Source organism: Balaenoptera ricei, chromosome 5 (assembly GCF_028023285.1).
Source record: "Balaenoptera ricei isolate mBalRic1 chromosome 5, mBalRic1.hap2, whole genome shotgun sequence".
Taxonomy (NCBI): Eukaryota; Metazoa; Chordata; class Mammalia; order Artiodactyla; family Balaenopteridae; genus Balaenoptera; species Balaenoptera ricei.
The window spans coordinates 76,576,560-76,597,320 of record NC_082643.1 but is presented as its reverse complement, the minus strand read 5'-3'; the positions used below and the strand labels follow the sequence as shown (position 1 = coordinate 76,597,320).

The 20,761-nt window shown below is 41.3% G+C and overlaps 1 protein-coding gene across 24 annotated transcripts in view; it reads left to right on the top strand.

Annotated features, from left to right (window-relative positions):
* Positions 1 to 20,761, top strand: part of LIMCH1 (LIM and calponin homology domains 1) — a 345,391-nt gene that overhangs the window by 261,489 nt on the left and 63,141 nt on the right. For 8 of the 24 annotated variants that reach the window (XM_059923093.1, XM_059923091.1, XM_059923090.1 and 5 more), the window contains 7 exons: positions 7,174 to 7,476; positions 9,922 to 10,164; positions 10,649 to 11,011; positions 12,656 to 12,747; positions 12,860 to 12,971; positions 13,408 to 13,668; positions 18,159 to 18,194. The exons of 5 other annotated variants lie outside the window; for them this stretch is intronic. In XM_059923093.1, coding sequence (XP_059779076.1) covers positions 7,174 to 7,476; positions 9,922 to 10,164; positions 10,649 to 11,011; positions 12,656 to 12,747; positions 12,860 to 12,971; positions 13,408 to 13,668; positions 18,159 to 18,194 — 1,410 coding nt within the window. The remainder of the gene's footprint in view (positions 1 to 7,173; positions 7,477 to 9,921; positions 10,165 to 10,648; positions 11,012 to 12,655; positions 12,748 to 12,859; positions 12,972 to 13,407; positions 13,669 to 18,158; positions 18,195 to 20,761) is intronic. 11 more of the 24 variants (XM_059923104.1, XM_059923101.1, XM_059923100.1 and 8 more) reach the window with 4 other exon arrangements.

Below are 20,761 nucleotides of genomic sequence, written 5' to 3'. Positions count from 1 at the left end.
TGGTCTAGGTCTTCAGTGAAAGTTCCAGTACTGACTTAATATGGATTTAATCCTAGAGTAGCTTTGTACTGATAGAACATCAAGGATGTAATTCTTTCTGTCTGTGGTATCCCACAGACAGGCTTGTCTGTCCTAAACATGTATGTGCTTCTAGAAAACTCTAACATAAAACTGTGCTAATGTTACAAGCAACTCTCTGGGTTTCTGAAATAATGAAGGGTAATGTCATAGAATCTTAAAAAGAGAAATAAATCCAGATATTCTTTAAATTTTGGTTCAGAGACCTTGTGAGACACATGCTTTTTCAACATCATTTGAGCTTCTACTTATATCAAAGACCAGGCTAGATGCTGAGAATACAAAAATGAAATATACTCCCTTACCGTTTTTCAGATTTTTCCCGCTTCTGTCTTCAAGTCTAGGGCACAGCGGAAATAGGTAATAGGTGATACAGATAAGAGTATGAATTTATAAAAAATCTTTAATCTTAATACCCTTGACACACATACCTTCATTTTTTATCACATCTGTGAAGTCTTTAACTAAAATTTACCAAAGGCACTATCATCTTTATGATGTATTTTTTTCTTGTTATCTTTAAAAATTGCCAATCTGCTTGATTTTTTAAATCTCATTTTAAAAAATTGATTTTTCCACGACTACTAATGCTGTTGACTATTATACCATGTTTGTTGGCTACTTGGGTTTCTTCTTCTATAAATTCCCTCATATCCTTTGCCATTTATTTTTTCCTTTAAAAAAAAATATTGTATTGTGGTAAGAACACTTGGCATGAGATCTACACTCTGAACAAATCTTTAACTGTACAATACAGTGTTGTTAACTACGGATACAATATCATACACCAAATCTCTAGAATTTATTCATCCTGCTTAACTGAAACTTTATGCCTGTTGATCAGCAATCCCTATTTCATCCTCCCTCAGCCCCTGGCAGCCACCATGCCCCTCTTTGATTCTACGTATTTCACAACTTTAGCTACTTCATATAAGTGGAATCATGCAGTATTTTTCTTTCTGTGACTGGCTTATTTCACTTAGCTTAATGTCCTCAAGATTTATCCATGTTGTCACATATTACAGAATTTACTTCTTTTTTAAGACTGAATAATATTCCTTTGTATGTATATACAACATTACCCTTATCCATTCATCCCTTGATAGACATTTAGGTTGTTTCTACATCTTGGCTATTTTGCATAATGATGCAATGAGATGGGAGTGCTAAGATCGCTTTGGGATCCTGGTTTCATTTCTTTTGGATATATACCCAGAAGTGGGATTGCTGGATCACACGATAGTTCTGTTTTTAATTTTTTTAAGGAAACTCCATATCATCTTTAGAGTATCCAAAAGAGCAAGGGGAGACAAATGGGCAGATACTTTAAGAGAACTCAGCACACCCAGGAATCATGATGACGTAGAGAAGAGAAAAGAGTGGGCAAAGGCTGGGGATTCCACGAGTATACTGTGCCTCTTCAGTAACTGGGAGGCTTATTTTCTGATAAAACAGTACAATCTTTTATGACAGCTCCCATTCTGTGTACAAACCTAGAATCACGGTTAGTTTACAAATGTAATTCTAATTGATGAGTAGTATATTTTTGTGGTAATTTTTGCTCCTGTTATCTGCCTTAAGTTTTACATATTTTATCCAAGTTAGCTCTATTAAGCAGAAGTTTGCAGGTCAGTTAATGTCTGCAAATGTCAGTTAATGTCACACCTTAGAGCTACTGACTTAGCATTTAAAACGGAGTTCAGGAAAATCATGCATATTCCCAGAGAATGTTCCCAATAGCAACACAACACAGCTGCTCCAAACACCCAGAATTCATTTGTTAGATAGATTTTTCAGCTGCTAGCTCTCTCATAAAAGTTTTATACATACCATGCCGCTAGCCTGGCCTGTCTGTGTCTTTGTCACCTACTTTTTGCAGCCCACAGCAGAGTTGACAGTTATTCTAAGTTTATCCACATTTGGGATCCTGCTTTTAATGTGGCAGAAAGTAGCTTAACTGGAATGAAATGCATATCATGAAGAAGAAAAGGATTCTTGGTGTCTGGAAAATAAGAATATAAAACATTTAAATATGCTGATGTCTCTTAAGGCATTGTAACCTCAGTCTCCTATCTTTGCAATCCAGATGAATTCTGGCCACCACATCTTGGAACCCAATAAGAGGCCCCAGATATTTCTTGAGGCCCATTTTTTTAGCTGGGAAAGTCTGTGCTTGCAGAGATGGGTAGAGGATGAGGCATAGGCAAGGAAGGAGGCATGTAGACAAGAGTAAGGCTGTACTTTTACAGATTGGTTTTTTTTTTTTTTTTTTTTGGCTGTTGTTTCCCAAGTATTCTCAAACACCTCCTTAAATTATTTTTAGTATATAAAAAGGAGCAAAAGTGCATGTTAGTCCATTTTCACATGAGTTTAGAAGCCTAGAAGTCCCAAGCTTCCTGTCAAAGAATATATTAGGAGGTATCTTAGCACCAAGGGACAGAAAGTAGGTCTTTCTTAATAAATATGTGGAGTTGATATTTATTAGAGTTGCCACTGAAGTCAGAAGTACATAAACTACTTTCCCTTCTCTTTTAGTTTATGATTGTTAGCCTAATTACCCCCCAAATATGAGACTCTGCTCAAGAAGCCAAGATTTCTGCATTTAAGAGGATAAAATAAGAATCAAGATTCACTTCCCCTGAATTAAAATGCCATGGAGATTTGAGTTCTCTGACTTGGTGTTTCCCATTGGAGAAGTAAACCTTTTTTTTTGAACTGAATTATAGGTTTCACGTGATTGGACTTCTTTTCTAATTGTTTTCGTATGTTTCAGCACTCAGTCTTTTCTGCTAGTCTGTGGATCTTCTCAAGCACATAGTAATTAATTACAGAGGGGGGGGGAACCCTCCAAGGAACAATAGACATTTTAGAAATCTTTAGAGGAAGAGCAGATGCAGCTAAGTGCCAGGAACGTATTCTCTCCATCCCTCCTTACCAGATGCCTGTGTCACTGCTTGTTGCTGCACAGATTCTTGGGGATCGGGGACCAGGCAGACACATAACTTGCATGAACCTTTGTGACTCTGGATGTAGCTGCCCTATTGGGACACTGTGTGAACAGGGAGGTCCCTGGTGTTGCCCGTGACATTCCCAGGAGGCCAAACAGGCTTTTCTGGAGAGCCCAGTTTCTTTCAATAGAACAAACTGACTGCCAATCTGAGCTGGTTGCTTGTGTGTTGCCAAGTAAAAGGGGGTGAAAGAAAATGCCAGCTCTTCCTTAGATTAAATCATTATCTCATTCACTTTGAAATATATAAGCCTTAGAAACTTTGAGACAAGAGCTTTTACTCCCCCTCACCTGCTTAGGACCCACAAGCTCTCCTACAAAGATAGCCTTACTTGTCTTAGGACAGGGTTGCCAGGTTGAAGGCAAGGCTTGGCATTTCTCATTTCACATTAGACTGTATTCCTTCTTTTAAAAAAAAAAAAAAATTATTTATTTGTGGCTGCTTCAGGTCTTAGTTGTGGCACACGGGATCTAGAGCACGTGGGCTCAGTAGTTGCGGCGCTCAGGCTTAGTTGCCCCGCGGCATATGGGATCTTAGTTCCCCGACCAGGGATCGAACCCGTGTCCCCTGCATTGGAAGGCGAATTCTTAACCACTGGACCATCAGGCAAGTCCCTGTATTCCTTCTTAGTAAAGCAGTGATCTGGGTCCACCGAGCAACCCCTACTTCCCAAGGCAACTCATCTGTGAATGACTCAGACAAAATAAAAGTGCCAAACCGCCCCATGAATATCAAGCCAGACAGCCAGGGTCTGCCACTTAAATTTACTTACCTTACCTACATTCAGATGACTGGAACTGGAAACCTCAACATTCCTCTCTGCAAAGTGGGCATGATAATACTGATCTTGCAGGGTTGTCATAAAAGTTAGCGTATCTGGAATATACTAGCTCTTCAGAGCTATTATAATTATTGAAAAACAAAGTAGAATATACTGAAGCTTTACAATAGACTGACCTTCAGAAAAGAAGGGCTCATTATAAAAAGTCATTTAAATATTCTGCTAACTAGACACCTGCGAACACAATCCTACATATCTGCCTTATACACATTATTTATTACTTCATAGCCAACAGTGCCGGCCCAAAATTTATGTCATTAAATTTTTGCTCTCTCTGAGTCTGCCTGGAAGCTCTGAATTTACAAGATTCAAGCAATTAGCAGAATGTCATTATGATCGTTTTTCAAGTGGGCAGGGAGTGGCTTTAAGAGGCCAATGATATGGAAAGCTTTCTTCACCCCCTTTTTTTAAGTCCACATATCTACATTGAGATCACTTGAAATGAGTCCTGCTACACTGGGCATTTAGCTTGAAAAGAAACACCCCGGGGAATTTGTAGCCTGGCTGGACTCACATGATGCATAATGCACGAGATTCTCCCTTCTCAAATTGGCATCACAGATTGGCATGGCTATTTGCATAAATGCATATGTTTTATTCCATAGTATTCTGCCTGAGTTGGGGAAAATTGAAACCCAGGACCCTGGTCAAAAAATGGAAGGAGTGTTGCTTTTGGACTTGAAAGCTTCAAGCTCAGGATCTGCTCCTTTACTGGAATTGGAGTCGGATTAGCTGAGATGAGATAATGCGTTTGAAAGGGCTCTGTAAACTGTAAAGTGCTGTGCAAGCACTGTAAGGTATGATTAGTTAGCATTCTACTGTCATTAATCCTGGCTGAACATTGCTGTCTGTAACCAGCAGTGCAAATCACGACTTCATTCTAAGCACAACTCATATGATCCCTTTATTTAGTAACCAAAAAACTTCTCTTTCTCCTACTTCCATAGTAACGATAATGCCTTATTTTTTGTATGATGTTCTGCTTTCAAAACTGTTCCTGGCCGTGTCCTTTGTTTAATGAATAGTGCAGTGATTAACAACAGGACCTCTGGAGCCACACTCCCTGGGTTTGAATTTTAACTTCAGCAGTGGCACTTTGAGCTTGGGCCAATTTCTTCACCTCATCTCAGTTTCCACTCTATAAAATGGGTATGCTAATCACACTGCCATTGCAAGGCCAGTATTAAGGTTAAACAAATTAACACTGGAAGGAATTCCGGCACGTGGTGGGCGCTCAATAATAGTTAATCACCTTCTTTGTCATCATCAATGTGCTTTTTAAATAATGCGTTTTCGAAGAGATTCATTCAATGGCCTATCATTTCCCACTGACCATTCTTTATGGCCACAGTCAACCGATACCAGTTGGTTCTTGCCAGACTTGTTGGCTAAGGGTGCAGGGAGGAGAGTGAGCACGGTCCAGGAGTGGCCAAGCAGGTGACCAAGAGCCGGAGTGCAACTCAAAGGGCAGATTTTTATATTTTAAGAAATAACTTTATTCAGAGAGCAAAGCACCACCCACCACCTCTAAATTCCACAATTCAAACTTTTACCGAGAATAGTGGTCAGCAGGGAGAAGGAGTTTTCTGGACATGACTAATGATGGTGTGATTTTTCCAGAAGTCAGGAGTGAGGGGCCTGCCGTTATGTTAGGCCGATAGGCCTCCTCTGCAGCAGTACAGGGTAAGCAACAGACAGCAGGCCACCTGGCCAGCCAGAGTAGACAGCGTTTCCTTGCTTGTATGACCCTCAGCCAGGCTAATTCCTCCTGTCTTCATTTCTGAGATGACCTGTCCCATGACCATGAAGAATTTACTCTTAATCCTCCTTCAGAAATCGGATACAAAGTAGGTGAACTTTCTTTAGAAGTCAAGATGCTTTATTTACTCACCACCTCTATGAACTGAGAAGATAATAAATGATATTTTTAAAGTTTTAATATTTTATTATGACTTAGAAGCAAGGCTGATCTTATGAGTAGGGGGGAGGAGTTTGTTTGAATATCAGAAAGGCGACATCGACTGTATTCCCACCCTACCCACCCCCAACAAAAACAAAAAAACAAAGCATAAAAAGTCCTAATATTCCACCATTAAACTGCATTTCTCTTTAAATTCTAAAGAATTTAATGTTTGGTGCCTTCAAGATTTCCTTGAGGGGCTTCCCTGGTGGCGCAGTGGTTAAGAATCCGCCTGCCAATGCAGGGGACACGGGTTCAAGCCCTGGTCCAGGAAGATCCCACATGCCGTGGAGCAACTAAGCCCGTGCGCCACAACTACTGAGCCTGCGCTCTAGAGCCCGTGAGCCACAACTACTGAAGCCCGCGAGCCACAACTACTGAAGCCTGCGCGCCTAGAGCCTGTGCTCCGCAACAAGAGAAGCCACCGCAATGAGAAGCCCGCGCACCGTAACGAAGAGTGGCAAGCCCGTGCGCAGCAACTAAGACCCAGCGCAGCCAAAAATAATAAATAAATAAATAAATTTATTTTAAAAAAAAAAGATTTCCTTGAAAATGAAAATAGCCCTAAGTAAACATTTTGGCAAAATGTCTTAATAGGATTTACTTGACAGCTAGCATATGACAAAGAAGAAGAGCTGGGCAGTGGAGAGCCATGGGGGTAAAAGACCGATGAAAAGGTTGCTGATAGGAGGGTGCAGGGCACGATAAGCTTTTGTGCCTGAGTCCATCCTATCAATGCTCATAAACTATTCCAGATGTTTCAGGTTAGCTCAGCTCTGCAGAAAGACCATCCTTACACTTTGCAGTCTGGTACACATCCTAGGTGTGCTGTCACATAGCTGCATTCATTAGCATTCCCCAAGATCAGTTTCTTGGTAGCTCAAATTTTTGCCCTGTCAGTCAAAATAAACTGAGTACCTATTGGGTACATTATTAATGTGCCAGAGAAAAAATAATAACAAAATGCTTCTTACTTTTCCCAATTTCATGAAAAGAATTTGGATTGTCACTTTCAGAGCCATTTAGGATCCTCCCTTTCTGATGCTGATGGGGCCCTGCAAGTTAAATGAATTTTTAGTATAGCTAGTAGCTGACTAAATTCCAGGTTTTGAAACCCACCCTAACCCTGCTGCAACTCGGGACTAAAGTAGTAAACAGATGTCATCTGGACTAATGGTATTGAGAAGACCTTTCACTAACAAGACAGCTGGCTGCCTGGAGATGGGGATTTAAAAACTGTTTTGGTCTGATCACATGTGGAGTTCCATTTAATTTTGCTTTGTCAGTCAAAAGCAATTAAGTGATGAGAAAGAAGCTGTTCGAGATATTATCCTTCGCAAAGAAAATCCTTTCCTGATCCACCAACACAGCAGAGATTCAGAATCAGAAGATGAAGTTGCCTGTCGACTGCCTGATCTTGAGAAAGATGACTTTGCTGCCAGGAGAGCAAGGATGAACCAGACCAAGCCAATGGTGCCACTGAATCAACTCCTCTATGGGCCTTACCGAAAAAAAGAGGCAGAGAAATCAGATGGCAGCAAGCAACCCTCAAAGGGAATCTCAGAAAAGAAAAGTCTAGAACATAAAAGGTGTGCTCTGTGTGTGTGTGTGTGTCTATGAAGGAGAGAGAGAATATAATTCGGCAAAGGTGATTTGTATTAAAGCCCCCCATTCCTCTGTTTCCCGCCCTAATTACATATAATCAGTAATGGTGGTTTATTTTAAAGTGGAACCCCAGATATCCAGTCTCTCCTAAGTTCAGATGGCAGGGAGTAGAATGGTCCTGTCCAAAATAGGGCTAAATTCAACAATTAAATATGGAGCTCAAGTGTGCAGATGTGCTATATGTGGGCACATCACCACATATGGGTGCTGGTGTCAGAGACGGGCATTATTGGCATAAATAGACGTGTGCTATTGCTGATCAGGGAACAGCCCCCTCTCATGGTTGCTGCAGTCCATTCAGAGCAGGCAGAAATCATAGTTATTCCTTAGCTATGAGCCCTTCTATCCTATTAGCGCCTTTGAGATATGGGGGAAAAATGAGGCTTGCTGTTTCTTCCCTCGCACCAACACGATCACCTAGACATCTGATGATGGAGATTTCTCATTAAAAAGTCCTCAAATATATAATATAACACACTTCTATTTGTTCTGTCATAGAAATTATTTTTAAGTGACTTTCCTTCTCCCAACTTTTCTCCCATCTTCTTAATTAGGGAAAGGAAAGCTTAATGAAATGGAATTTGGCCAGTGATTTTTATCCTAAGAGGGATATGAATTCATTCAAGCCATCAGCCTGCTAAATTTCAGTGTACAGAGTTCATCATTCTTATATTTTTCCTTACATCAAAATCAGAGTTCGCATCTTTATTATTTAATTGCCATATTTTTGCCTATCACTTAAAGAGATTTGTAATCTGTTGAACTAAGAATATAAATATCTAAACTGTGTTTTACACAATTAAAGTGGTTCTTTGGGCAGAGTCATTGAGATCAGTGAAGCAGTTAGTGTTTTCTGTTGTTTTTTATTTTTTTATTTAGGAAGCACCAGGTACAAAACACATGAAAGATCTCTGGACATAGAACAGGGATTTGAGCATAGAAGACTCGGCACATTTTTTTATAGGACACATTCTAGCTTCAGGAGGCTCTTGGTCTTTGCAGTCCTTGTTGGCATGCCTTGTAACAAACCGTACTCAGAGGGCCTTGTGGGAGGGATCAGTTGTTGCCAGTGAAACAAAGACTTCTGGATAACTGAGTAGCATCAAGGCATATTGATGGAGATCAGCAACTTGAGTTAGGAAAAGGAGTAGCTTTTGTACCTCCCTTTTTCCTTTCTCCTGCATGCAATTTTAATTCCTGATATTTCCAGCCCCATTTGTCTGTTGTCACCTGACTCTGTGTTTGGGGACACAGCCCATGGTCTCTCTAGAGAGCTTCAAAGAACTGATGAAAAAAAGAGGGCTCCCTGGTGGCTCTTTGCTATGCCCTCCTTGATCCCCTTCCCCAAACTAAAAGTAAATAGAAAATTCTGTCGCCTTTCTATTTGCATAGGCTCTGTAAATACACCACGTCATCCAGATAACAAAAGAATGCTTCTTGGTTTTCTGGCTTGGAAGATTTATTTTGAAAAAAAATGAATAGCCCTATTTATGTATATTTCTGAAATTTTCTATCTCAAGAAACATATTTAGTTAGAAAGTGACTTTTAATTGATATAATGTTTATGCATATAGATGCCACAGCTTTGGTTTAAATTATGATATTGTCAACATTAGCCATCTAACGTTCACTTCTTAGGAAAACAATTGAAAATATCAGATTTAGCATTAATAAAGGTGAACAGTTATTGACACAAGAAACAAATGGGTATTGCCTCTGTGGATCCAGATAAAGAGGATACCCTCTCTGTTCTTCAACTTTACATTAGCCAAACCTAATTAATGCTATCAAGAGGCAGAGACTGAGTTTGAACATTGAAACTTTCTACTCAGCATTGACCTAATCATACTTTCTGGCAGTATGAAGGTTTATGGTTGAGATGTTCAATATGTGAACAATGTTCCAACTATCTCCAAACTAATTCTAGAATTTGGATCATGCAGAGCTCATTACTAACACTTTACTGCTGCAGTAAAAGACGTTCCAAGAAGGCTCAGGGATTCAATCAGAAAACTTGAATTCATTACAGTAACTTGAATAGTGTGGGAATTGGGCATCATTACTGTCAAACTGAAATCTCATTACCATTCTTAATAGTCTTTCAGCGAGCCCTGGCTTCTCTTCCTAAACTAAACTAGAGTCTGTCATCTGGTGGAAAAACTCTGTCTCTTTCCAGTGTCAAAAGGGTAGCATAGACAAAAGTAATCAAGGCTGCAATTGATTCCATATTTTTGAGAAAGGGAGAGGTGCTTCCATCATTCCATTCTGTCTTCAGCCTCTGAATTTCCATGCTTGACATTCTGTTTGTCTGCTCCCCTTCCTGGAACCTGATTTTTCCAATAACGTGGGGGCCTGGATCAAATTGACAGAAACCAAGGCCAAACGGAAGAGGTGAAGTCGAGGGTGACCTGTATTGTGCGGGCTCTGGAGAGTGGACCTGCGGACGAGGGGCTCAGGCAGGTGCCGGATCTTCATAAGGATGACCTGGCGCAGCGCAGAATTCAGGGCAGACTTGGCCCTCAGCGCGAGGCTCCGAGCTTTGTCACGGTCGCCAATATAACAGAAGCCGACCGGGAGACGTGGGAGAGGCTGAAAGTGTCAGGAAAGACGAGGTGTGTCATGTTTTCCCCTGGTTTTCTCCTAACAGCGGTATCATTTAACTTTGAAGGAATCACTTATCCTTCTATCATTTTTTATTTTCATGGGCAGAAAAAATGCCTCAAAACACAGAGCATATTCTGTATGAGTTGAAACTTGTTAATACTAAAAATTACAAGCCACAAGGACAGGAAACATCCTTTTTAATTCAACTGATTTATTGTGAATGCTTATTTTGATAGGCTTATTTACATGTAAGGAATTTAAACTTGACTTTTAAATAATTTTAATTATTTCATGGTACCCAAGGTTTTCTTATGCCATCATTTATGATGTTAAGAAAGCTACAGAAACTTAAAGTGCTGTTTACCTAGGCAAGACAATGATCATTTCTTCATTTGATTGATTAATGGAAAAGCAATTCTGCTTTAGCCATTGAAGTATTTTTCATACATCCAGTATTTTTTCAAAGCTCTTCATTGATTTTACTCACCTTAGAAACCTCTGGAACTTATTTCCGGTTCTGACTAGGGATGGAGATGTGGAGCACACGTGTGCCCCTGAGCCTTCACCAGAAATTAAAGCAGAAACTGCCATCCGTGATGACTTTGCCAGCCGCAAGGCAAGGGCTTATAGGAAAGCTTCCAGCCCTAGGCAAAAGTTCGTGCACTTCGGACCAGTGACAGAGATAGATCAGCAGACATGGAAGCGGCTCAGCATTGGCAGGGCTGGGCCGAAGGAGGATGCAGAGGAAGTCATCAGTCACAGCCGCAAGATTCAGACGTACTCTGTGCCCCCTGCCTTGGCGGCTATGTCCAGTTTACAGGAAGACCACAGGCTTAATCCACAAAATGACTGCAGGTATTTTTTGCCATTACACGTGCAAGGAGATCTGCATGGGAATCCCTGCTGCTTTTAAAGAGTTTGCTGAAGCACATTAAAGAAGCCGCCAGAGATGACGTAGTTTTAACAGCCTCTTTTGCTGGTTAGCAGAGAAGGAATGTCAGTAGATTTCCCCGCGGGGAAACGTGTGTGAAGTTAAATGACAGACATCCATTTTGATTCTGTTGTCACCAGAATCACTGCCTGGGAATGCCAGTAATTTTGGCAAAGGATTCATCTTCCCTTGGCTGCATTAAGCAGTATTTTGTTTGTTGGCAATACTGAACAAACTAGATGGAATGTTTTAATGATACCCTTCATGTTTCTCCTAAAGATATATTGATAAAAATCTGGCTTACCTATACCCTCCCTCTTTCTTATCCCACGAGGGAGAAAAAAATTGTTACTAGTATCATTAAGTTCAGATTTTGGACATCTAAGTAGACACACAAAAAAGTAAACATCTCTCCCCCACCAGCTCCCGCCCAGTTTTTAAAATTATGTAACAGAACATGAGTGGGAAAAGACTCTTCTTTTGAGGGTTCCTATGAGTCAGGAGTTTCCTTGGATGAATCACCATCCAAATTTGTGAGGCGTCACCTGGGAAAAGACCTTGTAGAGCTGTCACCGGTCCTCATCCTCACTGGAGGGCTTCCAGCTGTGAATTCCCAAGCCCTCTGTTGGGGATTTGGTTCTGCGGGCTGGTCTTTCTTCCATTAAGCAGGGATAGGGCATTTCTAAAGTTCTGGATTCTCCGTGCGCTAGGTGTGCTTGGGGGAAACTTAGACATCAGGGTCCACTCTGCACCCCACTGTCTCCGCAGGGCCCAGCAAACATTTATTTACTAAAAATTTGCTTTGCCATCTCCGTGTGAACTGCCTTCCTCCCCCTTTGAGGTCCCAAACCACTACCCGCACGTCCTCTTTTGTCTTTAGCTGAAGATGGTACTTCAGGTGAGGGTTTCAGCCATTTTGGTAAGCTACTCAGCTTTCCTGGGTCTCTTCCAGGTATACATGTTATCAAAATTTGTTTGAGTTTCTGTTAAAGAATAATAATAATAAGATTCTGGATTCTCCCAGGAAACGCCACTCCACCTGCACGGTGGGAGCAAAGCAGAGCCCTCCACGGCAGGAGGAGATGCTCGGGACAGTCTCCTGCATGCCTTGTTCGTGATATCCAAAGCACACAGTGGATGGTCCATGACATAGAGAGGGGTTTCTTTGGTTCCGTACCGTGGATGACACCCTAGAGGCCGTCAATAGAAATAACCCTGGTACACCAGAAATGCACTGCTGGGGTTTCAGAGGCTGATGGGAACCGGGGGTGGAAGGGGTGGGACTAAGAAATTAGTAAGGAATGCATCCTTGAGTCCTTGACTACTAAGGGGCCATCACTCAGCCCCGTGGTGGCAGAGTCAGGCTAGCCTTCTTTGACTTTCTCAGGCCCTTGCCAGGGTTCATATTCTATTATCTCATTCTGAGTATGTCATCCTTACTAACCGGCTTCTGGAATAGCAACCGAACTTTCTCTCTTAAGCTTTCAGTCTCAGTGACTTTCATTGTCTCCTTTCCTAACTCTTTTCCCTCTTCCCCCTTGCTGCCAATGCTACTTGATCATCAACAGAATAGTGACGTCTGGTATAGATGACCGTTGTAAAAGGGTCTGCCGGCTGGCTGTGGTGCCGGAGGTCCAGGAAGAGCATAGCTGCAGTTTAGGTGAGTGCCCGAGGAGGACAGAGAAAGGTGAGGACGTGAAGGCTGACAGGTGGGCCCAAGGCCCCGGGTGGGAATTCTTTCCTAGTAGTAAAGCTGTCCTGTCTGGCTTTAGTTACCTGCAAACAACTGCCGCAGTACAGCAAAGAAGCGACTGAAGGAGTCGTTCAAAGAGGTTCTGAGACGGTGCCAGAGGCTGAAAGATCCGAGGAGAGCGGCCAGCCACTGTGAGCGCCTCGCCCGCTTTCCAGGGTGCGCTGCCTCTGCTGTTTGTGGCTGCCGGGTCCCCCAAAACAGCTTAAAGCCACAGTATGCGCTTGATGACTGATGTGGCGTGGAGCCCCTTAAAGGAATGCGCCCATCCCAGGGTCAGAGTTCTGCTTTCAGTGCCCTTCCTGGGTAGAGACTTTAGACTTTGCATGTGGTTGGGTGCTGGCCAAATTTCATTCTCAGGAATCATGAACGCCAGAAAGGGAAACCCATTCCCGTGTAAGTATCAGCTGCATGATGGAGGTCCAAGGTATTAATCCTCAGTTGCTATGTGTGCTGCTGCCTCTGTGATCACTGGCTTCTTCCGTCTTGAGTTAATGCCAAGCGAGTGATGCTACTGAAAACATCTTTAGCAATAAGTGCCCTTTGACTGGCTGGACTGATGTGCCCTAGTTCATGTCCTCTGACCTCTGAATGGGAGGCTTCAGAGAGAGAAGAGAAGTCAGAGAAGATGACAGCTCCTGCCTGGAGTGGCAGTGGACTGAAAGGCCAAAGAAAATTGTATGATTCACAAAAAGATGACGTGATGGCCAGGAGAACTGGGATGTCTCTTAGACACATTGGATCCAAGCTAAACCGGTTCCGTCCAGTTCCATTTGCAAAGCAACGCATTGTGGAGGAACCTGCCAAGGGTCCACCAATAAAAGATAAGAGGTCAGAAGATTATCCTAAGCTGTTTTGACGTTGTTTCTCCAGTCTGAGCCTTGATACATGCTTTGAATGTGTCATTAATGCTTTATGGTTTATCAATGCCACTTACCTGCTATTGCTAGCAGAAATGAAATGATTCAATGACTGGCCTAGTCTGCCAAGATTTTTTTTTCTCTTTTTGCATGTGAGCAGGTGTGGAAAGAATAGTTCAGTTGTGAATTGTCCTATTAAACATTCTTTCTGACTCTCATTTTGTGGGCAGCCTAAATGGGAAACTCTTTTATTTCTTCCTAGCTCACATAGGAGCCATCGGGTAAAGGAGTTGAACTTCTTTCTGACCTACTTGATTTCATTCTGATTCCAGGAGGGTCTTCAGGTCCAAAGAAGATATATACCACTTATAAAATTAGTTTAATTTTAACATTAGCAAATAGTGCTTTCTAGAGGTAGGATTTCCATTCCGTGCTCTGACTTGATTTTAAATGAAGGTAGGGAATATATTAAAAAGGTAATCAACAAGGACCTACTATATAGCACAGGGAACTCAATATTCTGTAATAACCTATATGGGAAAAGAATCTGAAAAAGAATGGATATATGTATATGTATAAATGAATCACTTTGCTGTACACCTGAAACTAACACAGCAGCATTATAAATCAACTATACTCCAATGTAAAATACAAATTTAAAAAAATAAAATGAAAGTAGGGAAATAGTAATCCTGGGGTTCATGGTCTGGTTTCAGGTCCTGTATGTTGAAGCTTCTGTTGCTATTTAGTAAGAGTGATAGACTTTTGTGGAAAGTGTGGTCTGCCTGATCAGTGCAGGGCAGAGGAGTAAGGAGTGTGTAGCGTAATTAAAGCTCCACCGTAAAACAGGAGGTGATGAAGTTCTGCTTCACAGGGGACCCTGATGGTAGTGGGACAGAGGGTAGAGTGGGGAGTAAAGAAAATCTTAAGTAATCCCCAAATTTTAAGATTAATATCCTAGCCATCGTTACCATCTGGATTTAATGCATGTTTTACATTCTTCTGAATCATAATACTACCATAGGAGAGCCTTATTGTAACACTGGTTTCAGGGAGCAGGAGTAATAGCCGTGCTCTACTTTATAACTGTTACCCTTTCAAAGCGCTTCTGCTTCCTCCAGCGTACCTTCTCCTGGGAATTCACAGGTAGGTTGAACGGCTGTTGGCTCCAATTCACAAATGGGAAGCCTGATGTAGAGAGAAGTAACACCTGGATCACACCTGGATCCCAGCAGGTGAGGGCAGGTTAGTGAGAGAGGGACAGCCTCGCCCACCACGCTCACTCTCTCCCCAGATGCCCTGATGTGGTGCCGGACCCTGCATCCACGGGCTGCCGGAGAGCAGTCAGCATGAAAGGAGAGAAGGAAGTGAGGCCTGTAGGCTGCCTACTAGAACGTTCTAGGCGGCCCATTTACTCACTTCTCACACAGCCTTTGAGACTAAGCAGTTTCTTCTGTATTCTACAATAAGGAACGGAGGCCCTGGTAATCGGTTCACAGCTGGTGAACACAGCTGGTAATCACAGATCCAAGATCCAAAGCTGGTAATCACAGATCCAAGATCCAAACCCACCTCTGTCTGAAGGGGGAGCCACCGTTCCACGCCAGCGCGTTACCTACCAGGTTACCAGAGGAAACTGTGGCGGTCTCACGACTTCCCTGTCACTTGTATCTGTCCCTCTATCTGTGATTCGGGAAGAGACCTCTTTATATTCACATGGGACTGAATGGCTGGTTTGAGCATAAAGAGATATAGTCAGATTAACTCTGTAACGTAATTGTGTGATTGAGCAAGCACACACCTTGGGAATTCATGTTTCCTTTCAGCAAGTATTTACTGAGTAATTACTGTGTGTAAAACGCTGTGCTGGGTGCTGGGGGATAATCTTAAATGAGCAGTAAATCCATTTTTCCCTCTCACTTCAAATGAAGCTTATGCTAGTTCACAATATTGCTAATCATTGATCCTGAAGTGCTTTATTAGTGCTGAAAGTTACGTAAACACAATCAATAGGTGATCAGAGTATTCCTTTTGTCTTTCTAAATACCGCCACCGTCACAATTAAACTTTATTAATTGCTTTTTTTTTTTTGTAGGATGCTTATACCAACTGTGATTTGTCTGGCCAATTTTGTACTTGATAGTCTGTTGACTGACCTACTTTGCATTTTTTTAAAAAAAATCTCTTTGTTAGTGATTTTTTTTAAACTCATCTTTACTTTTCTACTTTCCATAGGACAACTGGGAAAATCATTTGAAGCCCGAACTCTAATTATCTTCTCCCTAACAGCAAAGGCAATTCTGATGAAATTTGTGCCCTCTTAAAGCTAATAAATTAGCCTGAGGGGAAATTTCTTAAACCCATATGTATATAGTAAACAGATAAATGAAGGTCATCTTCAGAGACTGCACTATTCTTTTCAATTTCCGGAGCATCCAATAAGTACTTATTGAGGGCCTAGTCTGGTCACTGTTCAGAGAACCCCAAAAGAAAAATCCTTGCCATCATGGAGCTTGTGTTGCGGTGTTAATCTATATCTGTTGGCAGAGCTGTCCACGAAATGCTGTTAAGTGTTTTGTGTAGAAGCAATTTAAATTTAAATATATCCTGCATGCAACAACATAGCTGAACCTCATAAACAAAATGTGCTAAGGAAACCAATGGACTCAGAAGAGTCCATACTGTATAAGTCCATTTATATAGCACAAAACTCAACACTAATCTGTGGTTTGTGAAAATCCATCAAGGTGTGTGTGTGTGTGTGGTCTGTGCACTTTCTGTATGTATATTTTACTTCAGTAAAACATGAATTAAAATATTCCAGTAGACACAGAAACACATACCAACTGTTAATTGATCATTCCTAGATTAGCCATCCATTAAGAATAACTTCTCTCCTCACTTCCATATATAATTTAGAAAACACTATATTTGAATGTCTATTCCGGTAGGCCTGTTAATTAACTGGGAAACATTTTACCGAGGCTTCAGAATTAACACTGTTAATTCTGGGTAGAACTAACACTGTTGATTCTGGGTAGAATTAACACTGATTATGCACTCTTTCTTGATGTGAAGGAATCCATCTGCCTCCATGCGGTGATGGTTTTAGAAAATTGAGGGTATTAATTTAACCTTTAGCACCTTCTGAAACTATTCCCCAGAGAAACAGAAAATGGGTCTTACTTCTGGAAGAGAGACATTCACAAACACTTTCCTCTTCTTGATTTTGGCCATTCCAACAGAAACTTTGGGTTTTTAACAGTGTGGTTGCCTTCACTGTGCATGAAAATAATTATTAATGAATCAGACTGTTGTAGAATGATGAAGGCATCAGAGACAAGGGTGTATGTGTGTGTACACCCATGTGCTTTGGAGTGTTTTCTCTAAGATCATTGGAAGAGATCTTTAGAAATTACTCTTTTCCCTATAAATTGTTATAAACTGAACACAGGATCAGGTAATTTTTGCTGAAAACCCGCAAATTTAATTTATTGTACTGAAAGCAGGACATTTTTTCTTTACTCAAAAAATTCTTTGTCCGCCATCAGAATGCATGAATGAACAGCCTTTCAGGGCATAGGTAAGAACCTTCTCTTAATATTCTCCTTTGCTGAAATAGTCATTTGTGGGAGCTGCTTTTTTTAAATGTGCTTAAAATATGCCCTCATAATGTTCTAGTTTCTATTTTCTAATTTGACCTTTTTCTTTGTTTTATCAGATGCATTAAAACTTAAAATGCCTATATCGAAGAAGGTACAACTTTGTAGATCTAAATAATCAGAAGAATATAATAGATTGTTTTAAAAAAACTTCATTTTTTTTTAAGTTGTGGAATATCATCCACGTCTGGTTTTGATTACGTCTGCCAGTTTTCTAGGAATTGTGGTTTTTGTCAAATGTATGCGGAAGGCACTGATTGGGGTTCTGGTTGGAGTTCTGGTTTGCTTTCAGAAAACTGCAGAAACACTCTTTGATGTTATTTGTGCAAATGCATTAACACATCAGGGAAAGGGTCAGTAAGTGTGTGCTTCTATGCTGGGTGTCCATTACAGCCCATTACTCTGCACCGAAAGGCAAAGAACAGTTCAACTGTTTGTGAACCATCTTAATACATGTTTGGGTTTTTCTAAGCTGCCTTCTCTAAACATTGTGGGTTGCACCTAAGCCTTCTTGTGTTTATATTGAACAGATTCTTTCTTTGTGGGTAGCATGGGGATTTTTTTCATTTCTCCTCTGGGTTTTACTACAAATTTTGCATTCTTCAGAAATGTCAAGACTTTGCTTTCCTTTTCAGCAGTTAATGAACATTACTAATTGTATAATGACACTTCTCTTCCAGTATGATCAGCAAAAAAGGTTTGGCACACATACAATTCACTTGTAGTTTTTATTTCCACCTTGGTTACAGCATTAACCTTCTGTCTTACCAATCCTCTAATTTTGTATTTGGTCTTATAGATACGGACCGAGAACTCCTGTGTCTGATGACGCAGAGTAAGTTGTCTTGTATTTGTAGGAATACATTAATTACTAGCCTAAACTGCATGCTTCCAGTACTCACCACTAATTGAAATGCAATTAATATAACGGTGGATTGAAGAGCTAACTGACTCTTCTCTGCAGCCTCAGAGAAGCACTTAAAGTTGGAATGCAGAACATATGTTCTGTGCAGCAGAGATGAATGAAAAAGCCACTGAAGCATGATTCTAATATGCAGCTGCTGCTCAAAAGTTAACATTTACTTTTTATAGACAGGGCATGTGAAAGTTGTTCTTGTTAGCGTTCGGACGTTGGAACCCCTTCTGAACCACAGAATTGTTAAAAGGCTTTTCTGCGCTTTGCATTGAATTCTTGATATGTAAAGGCTTAGCCATGAAGTGGTCATTCTCGTAGCTACATTTTTTTTTAAGCTAAGAAAATAAATCCTAAACCACGAATGATAGATTCAGAAGCCCAAGTTCCTCCCAGGTTGGAATAATATAAACTGTGGGATGCTTGAGACCAAAACGTTGGGATTTCGTTCAAGTTCCGTGGCATAGTCAGGGGTCAAGATGTGCAACATGACTTGGGCTGCCTCTCCTTGGTTTCCGCTCCTCTCAGAGATGCATTTCCCATCCCCGGCCTCACATGCAAATTTGAAAAGAATCCACTCTCTCCCGTTTGTGACCACATTAACTCCATTTCAAAAATGGATTTCTCATAGGCAGAGCATTCTGAAACTGATATCCGAGGCAGAAGTTTTCTTTGCAGAATGCTCATATTTAAGAAACATGGTTAATATCTCATTCCAACAACAGTGGCCCACTAAGCCTGATGTCTGTCCTCTGGGAGAGGGATTTTGTGGCCTCGTGGGAGTCTCGGCCATCATAAGAGTGGACCCTAGTATTCCCTCTGCCTGTCTTCCTGGCCTGATCCACAGTTTCAAGTCACCAAGTGAGGAATCTAAAGAACGGTGTAGAACAGACAAATATCATTTCCACCAATGACAACGAGATCAGGCCACAATTTACTGTTTTTGAATTGTGCTTTTTTCCACGTTTGTGTTCAAGAGGTTAGCTTAGTCTGTACTTGTAGCTCGAAGCAGTCTGACTCGTGTGCCAAGGGTATCAGTTTCCGATGTGTGATGCGCAATTGCTTTGTGGCCTGACACATGGAACATTCATGTCTCAAAACCAAATTCAGCCGGAGCTTGACTGACTAAGAGCTAAGTCAAAGCTTAGCTTTGGAGCTAAGTAGTCTATAAAATAGAGCCCTGGTTGTTGCTTTTAAAATCTACAGTGGCAGTACTTAACATTCACTGAAAGGAGGGTTATATAAGATTGATAGGCACAACACTTCTTTGATTTGGTTAGCAAAAACATTTTGATAGAATGGATTTACTCTTCATCATTGCAAAGCTGCTGTGCAATTTGCCTAATACAGATCTCTAAAAAACCCTAAAAGCTGAAAGAAAAGAAGCTACACTAAAGAGCTTTTGAATTTTACCTGTACCTGAATATGAAACCTCACCCTCAGGAGAAGTTAATGATTTTTTAAAAGGGGTGGGAGTGGGGACTCCTCTAAATTTACCAAAAAAGCAGCCTTATGGGCCAGGGTGAGTACACGGAGTTTCTTTTCCAAGGGTTTTATCTAGGAACATCCAAAGGGCTGAATTTCTTTCTTGGAGTAGACATAATTTATATGAAACCATGTGGGGAACAAAAAGAAAAGTTTGTGTCAGGAGTTTTTTTTTTAAACAGAAATTTATAATATGTTTTGTTCATTCCCCCACTATCTCCCTTTTTCAAAATCTTTAAGGACAACTATTGGCACAGGCTCTATTTGTTCAAAATTGACACATTCTTAAAATGCAGCCCAATCAAAAAAAGATGTGCCCTTTAAGGAAAATGCAGGTCAGGGGCAGACCTACCACACAGGCAAACAGAAATTTCCACCTCCTGGCAAGCCACGAATGGCTCCATGGATTTAGTTTCACCTTCTTGCCCTTTACTTCCACATGCCCCCTCTCCCAGCGGTCCCCTCCGAGGAGGCTGGACACTGTGAGAGCCAAAGGCCATTTTGTTCTTAATTCCCTTACCTTAGACTTGGGCCAGAAACAGTTTCCAGGCTCCCCTTGAGGTAATTTAATCCTGGCCCTCAGAAATGCCAACCCATCACCGAGAGAGGCTCCTGGGCCCTGCAGCCAGGGGCCCTTGTCCCAGCAGCCCAAGGGCACAGCCTGTTGTGCTGAGGAGCATAGCCTTGGTGCAAGTCCATTTAACATTCTGGAACCTAGGCTTCTGCAGGGTCCCCCACCCCATCCCTAGACATGCACTTCTTCATTTTGGAGGCTGAGTCCAACCTCTGAATTAGGGAACATTTTCTGAATGGTGACTCAGCTCATTTTCTGTCTACTGTTATCAGTTCTCAGCTTGCTTAGTTCCTTTTTTTGAAATGGTATAAAGATATTGCTCATAGTTTTATTATTTCTTTTTTGGGCCAGTTGGCTGGTGTTTCTTTAAAAAAAAAAACTCTAGGAAAAAATAGTACTTCCTGGTATATGAGAAGGCAGGCAAGTGTTT